General features: G+C 32.1%; 3 protein-coding genes across 7 annotated transcripts in view; all 3 read right to left on the reverse strand.

Moving 5' to 3' along the window:
- The window catches only part of LOC119836673 (protein Wnt-5b-like), a 38,339-nt gene that overhangs the window by 8,160 nt on the left and 14,105 nt on the right, over window positions 1–16,074 (reverse strand). For all 5 annotated transcript variants that reach the window (XM_038362070.1, XM_038362069.1, XM_038362071.1 and 2 more), the window contains exons 3-4: window positions 5,946–6,202; window positions 4,234–4,414 (exon numbers count right to left, since the gene is read on the reverse strand). In XM_038362070.1, the coding sequence (XP_038217998.1) occupies window positions 4,234–4,414; window positions 5,946–6,202 (438 nt within the window). The remainder of the gene's footprint in view (window positions 1–4,233; window positions 4,415–5,945; window positions 6,203–16,074) is intronic.
- On the reverse strand, window positions 11,701–12,206 carry LOC119836674. Its single transcript, XM_038362072.1, has one exon. It carries the CDS (start codon window positions 12,167–12,169, stop codon window positions 11,750–11,752), a length of 420 nt encoding a protein of 139 aa, XP_038218000.1. The 5' UTR covers window positions 12,170–12,206; the 3' UTR covers window positions 11,701–11,749.
- LOC119836675 lies at window positions 14,898–15,510 on the reverse strand. The gene has a single exon (XM_038362073.1). The coding sequence runs from the start codon at window positions 15,451–15,453 to the stop codon at window positions 15,112–15,114; it is 342 nt and encodes a 113-aa protein (XP_038218001.1). The 5' UTR covers window positions 15,454–15,510; the 3' UTR covers window positions 14,898–15,111.

Genomic DNA, 16,074 nt, shown 5'->3' on the forward strand with positions numbered 1-16,074 from the left:
TAGTAATTTCAATATTTGAGAACTATCGAGTTGAATTATAGTAATTACTAGGATGTGCAAAAATTGTTAATTTTTATCAAATATATTGTTATGCTGGTTTCATGAATTAAACAAAATACTCGATTCATTTATTCTCAGTATATTTAAATAATTTAGAACTCTAAGTAAATTTTTAAATAATTTAATAAGTTTAGCACAATCAAAGTTAAAATGACGATGTGATTGGAATAATTAAATATCGCGACTTTCGGTAGAGTTTTCCACGACTATGCTATCCCTGGTACCTGAAACATTTTCCGAGCGAGACAAGTATACGGAGGGTTGGATGCAACAAGCCACGCCCATCAAGCCCCCAACCCTTAACTACGGAATCGATTCCGAACACGAAAAATTAATCTTTGGGAAAGCTTTTACAACAATAAAACTAATTTGCTGTACTTTGTAGTTTTCTAAGAGTTGATATTTTTTACAAGTGTCTATAAGAGCGTGTCTATCAATTAAAATATGAAAATGTGATTTATCGGTAAATATATATCAGCATACCTCTTTACTGGTTGTGAGATCCTAGTATCATAGGCGGATTTAAGCTCGCTTAAAAAGGTTAACCGGGGTAATCCGGGTGAATGAAATCCGATTTTATCCGGGCCCTCTGGTAGTCGTGCGGTGATAAAATTTATTTAGTTATAAAGTTATTAGTTATGTTGTTATTGTTTAATATTTCATATAGCCGTAATTTGGAAAAATAGTAATTACGAATCATATATGTATGTATGTATACGTGTATTGCAATTATATTTGTTTCTACTTTTATTTATTTATTTATTACCCGGTTATTTAAATTATTTCAGTTACACTTGACAATTATGCAAGAATACACAAATTGATAACATAGCTGGATATTTTAAAATAAATATTTATTAAAACTAGAGCTACAGCAAAAGCATTTTTAAAATTAAAATAGCTTTCAAATAGATAAGTAAAATTTCGTTTCCTCTGTAAATTCCAAAGCCTGCCTTGCCCGCCACATTCCTGAGAACCTTCTAACAATTCTTGTTCGCCTGGTAATAAAAATACTCGAATGCGGGAAAATCTCCTTTATGAAGTAAACGGCTTTTCTCCCTGTTTCCCAACATATTTTAACCATTCTTTTCAAAATTCCTAACATTCCTTAACTCCTTCTCTTCATGCTATCCTCATGAAGAAAATTCAAACAAGCGAAATATTGGAAAAGCTTTTTTAAAGTACCCCTCTACCCTTCACGATAAAAAATGCCTCCGTTGCTAGGGATGTCACTAATACCTATTTATTTAAATGAAAGTTAGGAAATTTAAGAATACAGATTTATATGATATGTTTTAGTATGTGTGTTATCTTATGGTTGATTGATTGATTTGGGTACTAGCTAATAACTCTAAATATAATTTTTCCACCAGGTCATCTGGAAGAGATCGCTACTTTAGCGATACGAGCGCCTGTTGCGCTTTTCCTATATCAGTTTGTTTTATTTTTATTTGTAGCAGTTATTCCTTAATTATAATTAATAAAAAACTTAGTATTAGCATTAGTCCAAGATCCCAGGGCTACTTCACGTCACGTTTACGAAATGTGGGCCATTAAGTAGTTTGATTAAACCCAGGCCAATTTGGAAAACTTGTATACTTGGAAAAAAATACTCGAAGTCATAGGTCACAACAATGGGTTATTCACCGGAACGGTGAGTTTTATGTTGAAATTACCGTAAACCAAACTGGTATAATATTTATTATAAAGCTTATATCAATAAAAAATTGCATCAATGATATTTTTCTAAGAGTCGTCGTTCTAATGTTATAACGCCACCTGTGAATGTTAAAACATTTCGAATATTTGTTACATATTGATCTAATAACGCCATAATATTTATTTTACTAGCAGTAATGGCTCAGTGTTTTATTATATTCAGTGATATGTCTCTGCGACTCGGCCCTATCTTTGTTATGTGTGTGAAAACGTTTGGCTCCACCCACTTTACTCACTACAGAGGAAAACCTGTTGTTACATTTTCAACGGAATTTTCTCATTTTCTTCACTACTCATGCTCTCCTAGTGAGATAGGAGAAAATTTTCAGCATTTCAGGCGAATCGTCGTGTCTGCGTGCTGCAGTATAAAATTTTAGACATACTCTCCCTTTGGGTACTAATGGCACACTGAATGGCAAATTGGAAAATGGCAATAATAATACTTGTATCCACTTCGAACTCCCAATTTCCGCGAATATTCCCAATGGGGTTATGTTACCCTGGTAAAATAACCTCAAAACTATGACTCTTGCTCCAAAATCCATTCATTGCGCATGTCAAATAAAGTCGGTTCCGCCAATCATTGGACCGTCTCAACCTCAAGTAACAAGAGATATTATTACCGTGAATGCACAGGGTTGTACTACTTTTTCCGGTTTATTTTCGTCAACGCCATATAATTAAGAACTTTGGTAATAGACGAGAATAGATATTTACATTTCAATATTGCAATTAAATCCAATAATTTCGGTAACACTCAAACATACTGATTGATCATAGTTGTCCTTAGCATGTTTAGACCAAAAGTAAATAGTGGTTATCAATTTAAATATAATATTTAACTAGAAACTAAACTATTTTTAATATATTCTGGCTGCATAATCTTCTTTTGACATGTATTTTTCTTTGAGCTCTATCAATTATTTATCAATTTATTTCACAAAATCTATCATGATCATGAACTTGAAAAAAAAAAACATTATTCAAATAGTTCATTTAATATACATTTTTTATGTCATTTGTAATTTTTTTATCAGATATATAACAAAAAAATATTTTTTTATTATTAATAAATGCTATAATATTTTCCCCATTCATTTCCTAAGATGTATTTAATTTGATTCATGCTATTGAATATTATGAACATTACACAATATTTTCACAGTGAAAAATTTTAAGAAAAAGCTGCGCGACTTCCACCTCTTGCAGTTATGAGGGGCCCTAGTACTAAATCTGTCTTCTACCATGTTTTGACATGAGTGAAGACCTTCTGACAGGTCATTTATGTCAAGGAAAATAAAGTTAAATAAAAAGGTGTTTGGTAAATATATTTTATCGATTTATTATTATTATGAGTGTTTGTTTATTGGTGTTTCCTACCTCTTCAGGCTAAAAGCATTTTTTTTGTATTTATATTCGTTTCGACATTAGATATAAATATTTTGTAAGAGGTAATAATTTTATTTATCAGAAAATAAACTCAACGAAATACGGAGAATTAAATATTAATTAAAAAAAAACAGGGAATCTGAAGAGCTCAGGTGAATTTTTCACCTGTCTTACATCTCACCTGAATACCAGGAAATCATAAACACCAAGGTATGTTATTCTACCTTTTACATTGAATTTTCACAAGGTACGTGACGTTAAATTCAGGCAGGTGAATTTTCTCTCTCTCTCTCTCTCTCTGATAAAGGTACATAGGGGCTTGTAGTAATATTCTCTACATTCACACAACAATGATAGGGAAAAACGAGACAGAAAATATAGATTTTAAGGCGTATGATAAGAACAGCAAATATCCCACTAGCACATTTTGTATCCAAATTTTCTATTTTCTCAGGTGTGTTAGAGAGAGACAAAAAATTATTTTGACGTGAATGGAAAGGGAAAGCGAGGATGTTTCCACGGGAAATGGCTCTGAAAAGAGGCAAAGCAGGCCTGTTTTATTTTATGAAATCCTAGTAGACAGGTATAAGGTGCGTCAGGTGGTAACGCAGGTAACCAAGGTTTTAATTATTATTTAATTTTGATATATTGTCTATTATTGTTTGTTAAATGGGCTTAGTACTAACGAAAAATCATTAATTAATAGACACATTAATTATGACTCAATGTAATTAATAATGGGCGTAAATTGTGTCGGAGCATAAGACTTCGTCTACGACTGGGTCGTACAGGTAAATTAATATATAATCAACACGTGAAGACCATCTCGTTTCGTAGGTATAATTAGTCATACTTTCTCATAATAAATCTTTGTCATTTTGGTACGGATTAACTTAAAAACCACTCGATTATTTTTTTGATTATTTCACCATTAGACTCAAACTCAAACTCAAAGTAGTAAGTAGTAGTTAACAAAGTTGCGAGTTAAACATACCGTACATCTCTTTTAAAATAGTTATCCAACATCGCACTCAAAAAGCTACTTTTACAAAAACTAATACGCACTTATACCCATACTCCAGATCGTCCCCACAACCGCCCCACACCCAGTCCGTGTGCAAATGGCTCGGTCTCGCCGCGCGACTACATCCACAGGAGGCCAGGCGGCCGTCGCGGCAAGCTCTCGACACGGCTAGCGACACGCCAGCTGATGTGATTGCGTGGGCGAAAGCCGTTTCTCTGGATGCTGTGGAATAACATTAAGGCTAGTTTTTTGATAAAATAGCGACGAAAACATATGAATAGATATGGGTTATAGATCAATTAGAATTGTACATATGTTGCGACGAAATATGCTGCAAAATCAATGTTTAACTATGATCCTTCATAGTTCATAGGTTACCTTTCATATCAACTAACAATGAATAAGCAACCGTAGTGGTATCATACAAGTGACACATAAGCTAAGGAAAATCTTTTTAAATTTTTTACATGTCTGTCTGTTCGACTTTCTCGCAAATCTGCAAGACGGGTGTTAATGCAACCCTTTTTTTGTAAAGGCTAATTAATATTTTTTATTTTGAAAAATTAAATTTGAACTCGAACCTACGCGTGCGCGGACTTAGTCGCGGGCAGCGGGCTAGTTCTGTATTAAGTGAAGGCTGGAGGAAAAGGTTATATACTATAAACTTACTTCATAATATATATATAAAATAATATGTATATAAACTTACTTCAAATAAGCATGTTACACAAGCTTGTTTATGTTTTGTAAAACTTCATACTGACATAAACATGCGATAAAACCACATCATGAGCTAGCTAGTTTATACATATTGTGAGCATGAATTTATCAAACATGTCAAAATTTCATTTGTACTTGCACAAAAATATATTTTTGACGTTACGTGTGTAAAAAAGTTCTCATTTAAATAATATTAACACAGAATAAACATTCAAATAGATGGATAATTCAGCTTGGCCGCACTTTAAGTTACGAGAAATAAAACCAAAGTATAAATCACTTAGAGTCGACACGGTGTCGACATCGCTTAAGTGAGATTTATGCTTCTTGAGGTAAGCTATGGCTGCACTTGATTGTACACGCGATTCTAGTTTATTAGTTTAATTGTTATAAGGATAATAATAGTCTGTACCTCTCAGGGTTTTGATAGCATGTTTGGGGTAATAATTCAAATCTAGTGAGCAATTACAAAAAAATACAATTATTAAGTATACCAATATGAAATATCAAACAGAATATGGCTTATATAAGTAATACATACTTAAAAGCTAATGGTTTATTATTAAAGTTAATGAATTTTTTTTTAAATCAGTTTCGTAGCCGCATTCCTAAGAAACAATGAATCACAGAACTTTTTATTTCTTTATTAAGATGTGGAAATTCAGATTATATTTTTTTCATTCATTAACTGTCTTGATTATCTTATTATGAAGATGGTTATGACCACCGCTGGTATATAGTTATACTAGCTGTGGCGCGCGGTTTCACCCATGGTCTAACCCACTGGCAATAGCAAGTGTAGCTCATGTCTTATTCTGATTTATAAGCTATATATTGTAAAGTTTCATAAAAATCCAAGTAGTTTTTATGTGAAAGAGTTGCAAATATCCATCCATTCATAGAATTAGCTACATGGGTACATGTTATAAAATATAAAGTTCATATAATACTAAACATAAAGATATTTAACTACCAGAATGCGTATTTGTATATAATATTCATGTTGTTTAAAGTTAGTTTGATTTTCACTTACCAATCAACGTCAGAGGGCCGAAGACAGTCTCGTCCCCCGTCACAGTACAATTCCACCTCCGAGTTTTAAACTGATACTGACATTCAGTGATGCCCTGTCGAACACCAGCGCTGACAGCCGGCATGTGGTCTTTATGGCGCCGGCATATGCGCCGCTGGCCGGGTGTCAGACCGTGGATTCTGGCGCATACACGAGACTTCTCTGAGAAAAGGTTTGGCTGGTTCGACCATTTCTCGAATTCCAGCAGGCCCATGTTACTGGAAAGAACGTTTTTTCTTTAAAACTAAATCTAAAATTATTATTTACTGTAAATATACATGTATTCAGTTAACTTGTGGCTGCGAAACCAATATTAATCATCAGCCTATATATATGTTCCCACTGCTGGGACACAAGACTTATAAAAACAGTTAAATATCGTGAAATAAGCTACAGTTCGAAAGTTCGTATGATACCAGTATGTGTGTTTTACGCATGAAGCATTATTAATCAAAATTTTATTATAATTTGGTATCCCGTTTCGTAATGACTATTTTTTTTCTAGGAAGCCTGAAATGGGTTTCACAATACATTTATTAAAAATAACAACATTATTTATTTTTATTCGATGTGACTGTATAAATAATTATCGCGTGTTCGTTCAGAAAATAAAAATTATAGTTATCTAGTAATTGTAATAATGAAGAAAACATTGTATTTTATGAGACACTAGCTTTTTCCCGAGACTTCGCACGCGTTAAATTCGGAGAAGTTTAATAGATGTTATTTATTATACATATAAACCTTCCTCTCGAATCACTCTATCTATTATAAGAAACCCTGTCAAAATCCGTTGCGTATTTTTAAAGATTTAAGCATACATATGGACAGAGGGACAGAGAAAGCGACTTTATCTTATACTATATAGCGATGTGTCGGTATGCTTATAGATTAAAATACTAAATTAATTATCCGTCGCAAATTAAACAAATTTTATACATCTTCAAACAAAATTTTACTAAAATGATTCAGCTAATGTACGTACAATGACTTGTTTGCTTCTATATAGGAATTATGTTATCTGTGATAGGAAATTTATTTTATCTATACTGAATATACTTTATATTTAAAATAAAGGAATAAAGTTTGTGATTTCGTGAGTTTGTGTCGATGTAATAGTAATTTCGGAATCTGCTGAACCGATTAAAAAAAACCTTTTACAATTATATAGTCACGTTATCTGGGAGTATGATAGGCTATTTTTTAGTTTGTTTTTAGCCCGAAACAGTCCGAACGAAGCCGGGAGCGGCTAGAAGAGAATAAATATTAGATGATTTGCTTCAATAGACTGCAATATACAGAAAATTTAGAAGTAATTTAAATTATAAAGAAGGTAAGGTAAATTTCGAAGAATTCGTTTCCATTATATAATTAATTGTTCACTGTTATCAGTATTTGGTATGCAAATGTTAAAACTAAAATAAGCAACCTTTCTCTTTAAATATTTGCTCTAAGAACATATACTTCCATTTCTCATTGTAATTGATATAGTATTTTCCTGTATACAACTAAAGAAAAATCTAGCATCAAATTATGTGTAAATCTCAGTGCAATAATAAAAGAGAACGTTAACATACTATTATATATACAGATATTTGGTGAAAGGCCTACGTGTAAAGATACCTTAAAGGGATTTTGGTTTTTAAATATTTGATACAATTTAACTCCAGCTAAGAAGTCTGACCGCATTCCAAAGTAACATACACCTTAGGATATCAGCTTAATGGCATATAATTAAATATGAGATAACGTTACATGGAACTATCAAAGTGTTTAATAAATCTTCCTGGAAATGTAAAATCGTCTGAGGCAAGTATTTATACTTTAAATAAAACTTCATGTATTTTTGTTTACACAACTGTAGTTGTTTTAAAGTAAAATTAAGGATTTGTGTACTTAATAGATTATCGCTTGTTGTTATGGTTGATGATGATGATTGCCATAAACTATTCTGAATAAATAATATATTCATTCACTGCTCTTTTTTTGAATATTTTTCGAGGATTTTAAAACACCTGTGACTTAATAAAAGGAAATAAATATAATCGAATTATCGAGGGAAACAATTAAAAAGCCATTTTAGAAATCTCACTTTTAATACTTATACAGGTGATAATAGCAAATAAATAAATTAATTAAATTAAGAAATCCTAATTTTTCTAATGGCACAAAATACTTTCACAAATACCAGGGTCACATGACTGTCTAGTATCTTCCATAGATCGTCACCGTAAAGTTAAATCCATTGCCTCTCTGACTCTTCAACTTGATTTTCACGAAGCGCTGTCCAACGCCCCCCGCTGAAATAGTTGGGTAGCCACCAGTACCATCTCTTTCGTTGTCCTTGATATAGATCGCTTTGATGTAGGCGAAGTTGTGTTGTCCTGGTTCTGGATACTCAATGATGCTAGTTCTTACAATGAAGGGGAATCCATATTTGTATTCATTTTGTTTAAAAATGATGACGTCACCGTATGTAGCCTGCCCGAGGAGCAAGTCGTGGCTCTGGGCGCTCGCTGCTGCGACGAGGCAAAGCAAGGTGATAAGAGATAAGAAACGCATTTTGTTTCGTTCGTTCGTTAGCACTGAAGTGCTAATGAAAATGTATTGTTTTATATAGAAAATGTCGCTATTATGCAAGAGTGAATCACCTGAGCTATGGTAAATAATTGAATGGTGTATTAAACCACATTATTATTTAAATTGTTTCTGATTTCACAGAAAAGTTACTGACATGATCCGTAAAATTTCTTTATAAAGAAAATTTCAAAACTTTAATTTAATTTACTTTATTATATTAAACAATTCTCAGACATAAAATAATTATGACATAACCTGATTTCATTACATATGACTGAGACCAATTGCAAATAATGAACATTGGCTACTCAATATTACGATTGCTTAATGGGACTAATAACGAGTCCGTAGTTAAATAATTATTGTAATAATACAGAAACCGTTAACGTACGCGTAATTTCCACATCATTTTAAATTACATTTTTCATTACAGCTTGTGCATAATGCGATCCAAGTAAACATTCTTAAGGAGTCGTATATCCATCATGCGAAGGCACATCATATGACGCTACAGTGTCACGGCTGGCAAACAAACAAACGTAATAGCACGAACATTCTACCTTATGTAATATAAATTTTCTTAGAAATGTATCTATTATCACATTATCATATTGTTACATATAGCACTTATTAGCATTTACGAGAATACCTATTGAATACCCAGGAAAAACAGCTATCTACTTACACGTCATAGTTGTAAAGAAGCAAAAGTAATTCAGTTTAAACTACTTTTTATAATTTATTACAGTTCATTGTGAGCTCTTATATACTTGTCATTAATATCTCAATAACATAAGAAATAAAATAAGACTGAATACTAAATATAAGAAAATAAGACTGAGTACATGAAATAAAATTTGAATTTGAATTTGAATTGTTGTAGGTATATAGGTTTTTATAAATAGACTCGCATCGGTTCAAAATCTATGTTTGGTAACTGTAAGTTTAAAAATTGGAAATTTAAGTGTAAAGAATGTATAAAACAAGGTTTTTTTAACCTTTTTTGTTTTCAATTTACTTCTTGCGTCAAACTTACGTTTTTATTAAAAAAGTAAATTACTTAAATTTACTTTTAAACGTAATTTGAAGAGGAAAGAAACTTTAAACATCGTGATATTCATATTGTCAGTGTGTGATTGATTAGGATATGTTTTTGTTTAATTTAACCAGAATAACTGTGAGTAATAGATAAAGTTATGCTCTGTTTAACCTAAGAAAAGTAACTACGCTGGGTATTCACCTTTAAAATGACACGATGTCTTCTACCATAATGTTATATGTTTTTTTCTTCGTACCAAGATGATGTGTCTATTAGAGTTATTAATTGTAAAGTTGTATTTGTCTTATTTTGTTTCCGATTAGTTGTTTAGTATATGTTTATTGTTATTTATAAAGTAAGTATATATAGTATGTATTTGTATATATTTATTAATTATATAGGATAAATTTGACACATACTTTCGACTATATTGAGTATTTATCCTTTACCCGTCGGTTGCCTGGAGGAAATGGCTGATAGCCATAAGGCCGCCTTAAAATAATTTTGTACACAGAATCCTTTGTTACAATTATTGTCATCTTTTTTATTATTGCTTGTATATAAAATAAAGAACAAATAAATTAATAAGTACTTTTGCAATTATATAATAGGATCTGAAGGGTTTTCACTTGGTCCTGTTATAAGATCTTTGATATGATTTCTCGTGCTTACTATGGAAATGTTATAAAACGAAAACCTGCTTTTAAAATATGAGGGAGTATTTAGTTACGATTCGATTTTGTTAACTAGGAAAATATCGTCCAATTGATAAAGAAAAGCATTAATATAAGTCCGTCTACTCCGTCCGTTACTCAATAATATTGTTTAGATTCAGGATTAGATTTGACTTAGTATAAGGCGTGGCTGTTAACACCCACCGTTGATGGCGAGCGATGGCCACCGTTGGGTTTTAGTGGGTAGGGTTTGAATACGAGTCCCGCATACCCCCTCTCAGTAAACCTGTAGAGGAGGATGCGGAAATGCATTTCCTAACGTTAAAAGAAAGGATAAGATTTGACTAGTTCGTTAGTTAAGGTTTATTTTATATTTATAATTTATCTATACTAATATTATAAAGAGGAAAACTTTGTTTGTTTGGTTGTAATGAAAAGGCTCAAAAACTACTGGACCGATTTTAAAAATTCTTTCACCGTTCGAAAGCTACATTATCCACGAGTAACATAGACTATATATGTACCACGGGCGAAGCCGTTGCGAACAGCTAGTTTTTACTTATATAGATAGATAGATAGATAAATTAATAAATTTGTTAATTCACCTGTCGGAAGAACGATATATGTAATACTATCTTGAAGCATCAATGTCACAAAAAAGGAAGTTCAAATTGAATGACTAATCCTCACCGTGCAATGATGTCAACAGGTAAAATAGCAAGGTTTGGCATTGTACTGCGCACATATTATTGTTATTTGTTAATACTTTTCGTAGAGAGATAAATTTCATATATATTTCTGAACGTAAATTATAATACAAAATGTTTTTTGAGCAATTGGCGTAAGATTCATAACTTGTCCCGGTAGGTTCTGGTGATTAAAACAGTTTACTTTTATCCTTTTATAACTGTACGCATTCCAGGCAGCTTGTATATATTTCTATACTTTAATATATAATCTTGACAAGAACTTTGATTGTTTACTTGAACGCCTTAATCTCAGGAACTACTGAGTCGATTGGGATGAAATTGGACATGTGAGACTCGAGGAAGGACAAAGAATAAATATGGATTTTGAATGAATTTGGATAGTGAAGAAAATATTCAGGGAAATTCCTCGGGATTGCCTATCTTTGCCTTTGAGTACAAACCAAGCTGTGGGCCGAAAACTAGTTACGTGTAAGTAGTAAAATATTTCAATTTTGGTCTAAAAGTCGATTTTAAATACGAGGTCCTCACCAATGTAATCCGGCCCTTCATCCTGACGGTGGTTACCCCACCATATCCCAGACTGAAAGTAGTTAGTTATTCCTTGAATCTATTTGGAGAAATATTGAAATTGAATAATAATAAGAAGTAGAAATATATCTATAAACAGAATTATCAAATACTTACACTTGTAAGCCATAAAATAAAACAAAAAACAAATACAATGCCTTTAATGTAAAATAAATACAATCTTATCAATACTTATCAATATTTCCTAGGATAATATTCAACATTGCCACTATAGGGTGCATAACCACCACCTTTGCTGTATAATCTTGCATTAGGATCATTCGTATAGACTTCAATTTCAAATTTATAACCTCTCAAGATACTGGGACTCTTTAGACCAATTGTTACACTTTTCCCACCAACTCCACCACTTTCTATATACGCTTCTCCATCCTTATCATCCCTTAGATCAGTGACAAAGACAGCACTAATAATTTCATTATGTGGTGCGTTCACAATTATGTCATCTGTCCTCTTCCACAATGCAGGATCAGCTTCCTTTATTTCACTGTAAATTTGTTTGGAAGATGCCGCAGTATATCCCAGTCTTATATCGTTGGAACTTACTATGGTAAATATAGATAAAACGCTTAAAATCAATAACTTTGTTTCCATTTTGGTTGTTATTGTATAAAATATCACATACAAATGACGTTCTAGAAACATTTGTCGGTTATATAGCCGGTTGTTGATTTATTGGATGGGCTATTAGATCATCTTTTGTGTATTGTCGATGAACTGTTAAATTGTGTTTTGTTACGTATAAGGCATTAACATTATTTCAGCAATTAACATGATTTGTGTTCCGAGAATTATTTACTTAGAACTTGAGTTGTAACCATGATTTTTTTTTATTAGAGATGTAACGTTTTAAAACTGTTGTCGGAGAATATTGATTTTTATGTTTGTTTGTTTGTTTGTATTTCAACAAGTTTAAGTTCCCTTTGTTAGTCTGGAAATAATCCAATAACCAATCCCTTTTATGCTTCATACCTCCGAATTTCGTTATGTCTATAGGAAAAAAATTTTATAGTGTTTTTGTTGGGTAAATTTCTAATACAATTATTGATTTGTTCGAATTCATATATGTTCTTTATTGTGTCTACATATTTAAAATGGAAATGAACAAGGTCTGCCTTGTTCATTTCTATTATAGTAGGTCCTTACCTATTGAAGAAAGCAATTGAAAGTAAGAGAATGGGAATTACATAGAAACCAAACCGCAAACCGCCTCTGAAGAATTAAGATTTACATACCAAATAAACAAATTAAAGTGACATCTCAACATAAATAGGCAAAATAATCATATTTCCCATAAGTTTCAATTTGTTTTATGTGTTAGCAAGTAGTCGCTCATTCATGATCCAAACGTTTTTTTTGTCATTTACTCTCATACCTTAGAATATCACAGACGTAAAAATGATTGCATCAATTCTTTTAACAGTACTCTTGTTCGATCACATTAACTCTTCAGATTTGATACTTGGATATCCTGATTTAAATTCGAAGATAATTTACGAAAAGGTACAACAAGAAAATCCGGCGTTATGGGTGCGTTCCAAGACAATAACTGTGAATAGTTCCAACCAGGAAGTGATAAACGCTATCAGAGTTTTAGATTTGCGGCCTGATAAATGGGGAGAAGTTTATTTGAAAAAAGGCGGGATTGGCCAAAGGTTTGTGACACTGGAATTACACAGTCCTAGTATCTTCAGAGGTTATAATTTCCTGGTAGAAGTGTATGCTATTCAGACTGGACATTTTATGAATTATCATGGTAAATAAAGCTGTATGCTATAAATTAGTTATTTATTTGTTTTATTATGAGGAAATCACCCTACCTTCACCTTAAAAATATTACCAGTTCAAGCCTATTTGCAAAATTATATTATGTATGCACTATGCATATGTATTATGTCCTCACCACTGAGCCACCACTGCTTTTTTTATATATGATTATAAAAAAAGCAGTGGTGGCTCAGTGGTGAGGACCTCGGACTTCAAAATCGATAAGTCGGGGTTCGAGACCGGGCGAGCGCTCAGGAAATAAATTGATTTTTCAATTTATCTGCGCATGTAGATAACATCACCACTGCTTTAACGGTGAAGGAAAACATCGTGAGGAAACCGGCATGTCCAAGAATTAGAAGTTCGACGGCATGTGACATCTGCCAACCCGCACTTGGCCAGCGTGGTGGATTATGGCCTGAACCCTCATAGGAGGCCTGTGTCCCAGCAGTGGGAACATATATGGGCTGATGATGATGATGATGATATGATTATAAGCGTTTCTTTTCTTTTCTACTAAATTCCAATTAATATTATAAATGTGAAATTAACTCTTTATGTTTGCCTCCTTATTACGACTAAAGTACTGAACCAATATGGATGTAATTTGGTACAAAGATACCGAGAAGACCCGCGAAAGGACATAGGAACGTTGTTATCTCAAAAATTCCTCCCCTCGAATGGTATTAAAATGGCATGACTAATAAATTATTCTCTTTATGATCTATTTACCCATAACATGTGAGGTGGCCTTGCTATACAAATATAGATACATAATAAATATGACGTGAGCCTTTAGACGGAGTAGGTTAAACATCAATTGAATTTTAATAAGAGAATAGGTTGTTACATATGGTAAATAAAAAAAGTAAAAGTGGAAAAAATTGATTTAATGCAGATAGAAGCTACTATTTCATTTAATGAAATAGGTACGTGACCTGCAAGATTGACATATTGTTTGCATTTAAATAAAAAAGACAAATGTTGGATATATACTAAAACTATTTCTAACTTCTTTTGTTATTCTTTCTTTACTGATACTCCCTCTTTGAAGAACTGGATGACGTCATCAAGCATGCAGGCTTGGACACCTATTAAAAGTAAATTAAATTGCAATTTGTATCAATATTTTTAACTTCAATACATTCATAAAAAGGAAGAATATTTTTTATTGATTGCATAAGTATAACAATTGTTTAGTCACACTTAATTGTCTCTGTTTGTTCAAGTCTATGACTCAATGTAAATTTTATATTAACCTTTCTGATATATATGCTGCATCGGTTATGATATATTTATAAGTGACTTACTTTTTGTGATTTATCTTGAATTAGTCAGACCTTTCGTATGAAATTGAATGTCACAACAAAAAGTTACTAAATAGTAACTTTTAAAATTAGCATACCTAAATAGGTATGCTAATTTTATTTAATTAATTAGGTTATTCGTAAAAGAAATATTAAAAAGCATGTTAAAAATATAAATACACTTTATTCACAACATAATTTGTACATTCTTGTGTTTATAATCAAGTTGCTTAATCAAGCAAGTATAGAATTAAAGTTCACATAAATGTTTTCTTCATAGCTTTTTGGTAAACGAGTGAATTTTTGATAAAACATGGGTAACTTATATCCTTCATTAATTATTGTTTAATAAATCCACCATCACTTCACAGATAACCAAGATTGTAATTTACATGTTATTGGCATTATATGACATATTTATTGAGCGCACTTCATTAGTTTAGACATATGAAAAATCACTACCTAAGCGTATATCTCGATTAAATATTTAAAGCCTGATCCACGTTCACTTTTTATTTTTATATCAACAAAACCGAATCCTAGGCCTCCTCTAGTTATCGATGGTTCAGCTAGACCATTCTCCAAGTCCCTTATAGCGATGCCTTTTATCTTCTGATCGGCTAGTGGGTAATCGAAATGTAACTCCTGTTCTCTCTTTATCAGCGGGATGCCAACCGCTTCTGCAGTCATTTCATGTACTTTCCTTACTAAATTGTTATGGTCATATACTTGGCCAACTATTACACTTTTACTATGTACTATAGATATCACAGCACAAATTATGATAATCCATTTGAGAGACATCTTGCCTTGTGTTGGTTGGAACTGAGAATGGAGCGAGACGGAAGGTGAAACAGATATAGAGGTCAAGCGACGTGTAGATATAAGATAAGGGCTACATGTATTGTACTAATTAATTACGCGATTTTATTTCTTATTCAGTTGGATTTTTAGTTTGTTATTGTAAAGCAAGTTTATGAAGAAATACTGAACGTTGATAGCGAGTTCGATTGCGAACAAATTTAATTATTATTTGTGAGTTATAATTATTATAGTACCCAGCTATGTTCGTTTTTATTGATTTATCCATTTTAGTAAGTTCCTTTACGGTTATTCGTTTAATAATAATTGATGCATTTGAAGTATCACTCAAGCAAATATGGAAATACTATAGAAAAGTTAACAAAAAGCGTAAATAACACAGGGTTGAGGTGAAAGATGATTAAATTGTAGAAATATATTTCGAAAAGACTTCACAAAATATTACATAGATACACACACTATTATATCAAGCATACATTTCAACTAGAAATTTGTATCCAGAACCTCTTGCGCTTTTCAATTTAATAGTTGCAAAATTAAATCCAAGTCCGCCACTAGTTATAGATGCTTCCGCGTCGCCATTTTCCAAGTCTTTAATAGCGA

This window comes from Zerene cesonia, chromosome 25 (assembly GCF_012273895.1).
Source record: "Zerene cesonia ecotype Mississippi chromosome 25, Zerene_cesonia_1.1, whole genome shotgun sequence".
Taxonomy (NCBI): domain Eukaryota; kingdom Metazoa; phylum Arthropoda; class Insecta; order Lepidoptera; family Pieridae; genus Zerene; species Zerene cesonia.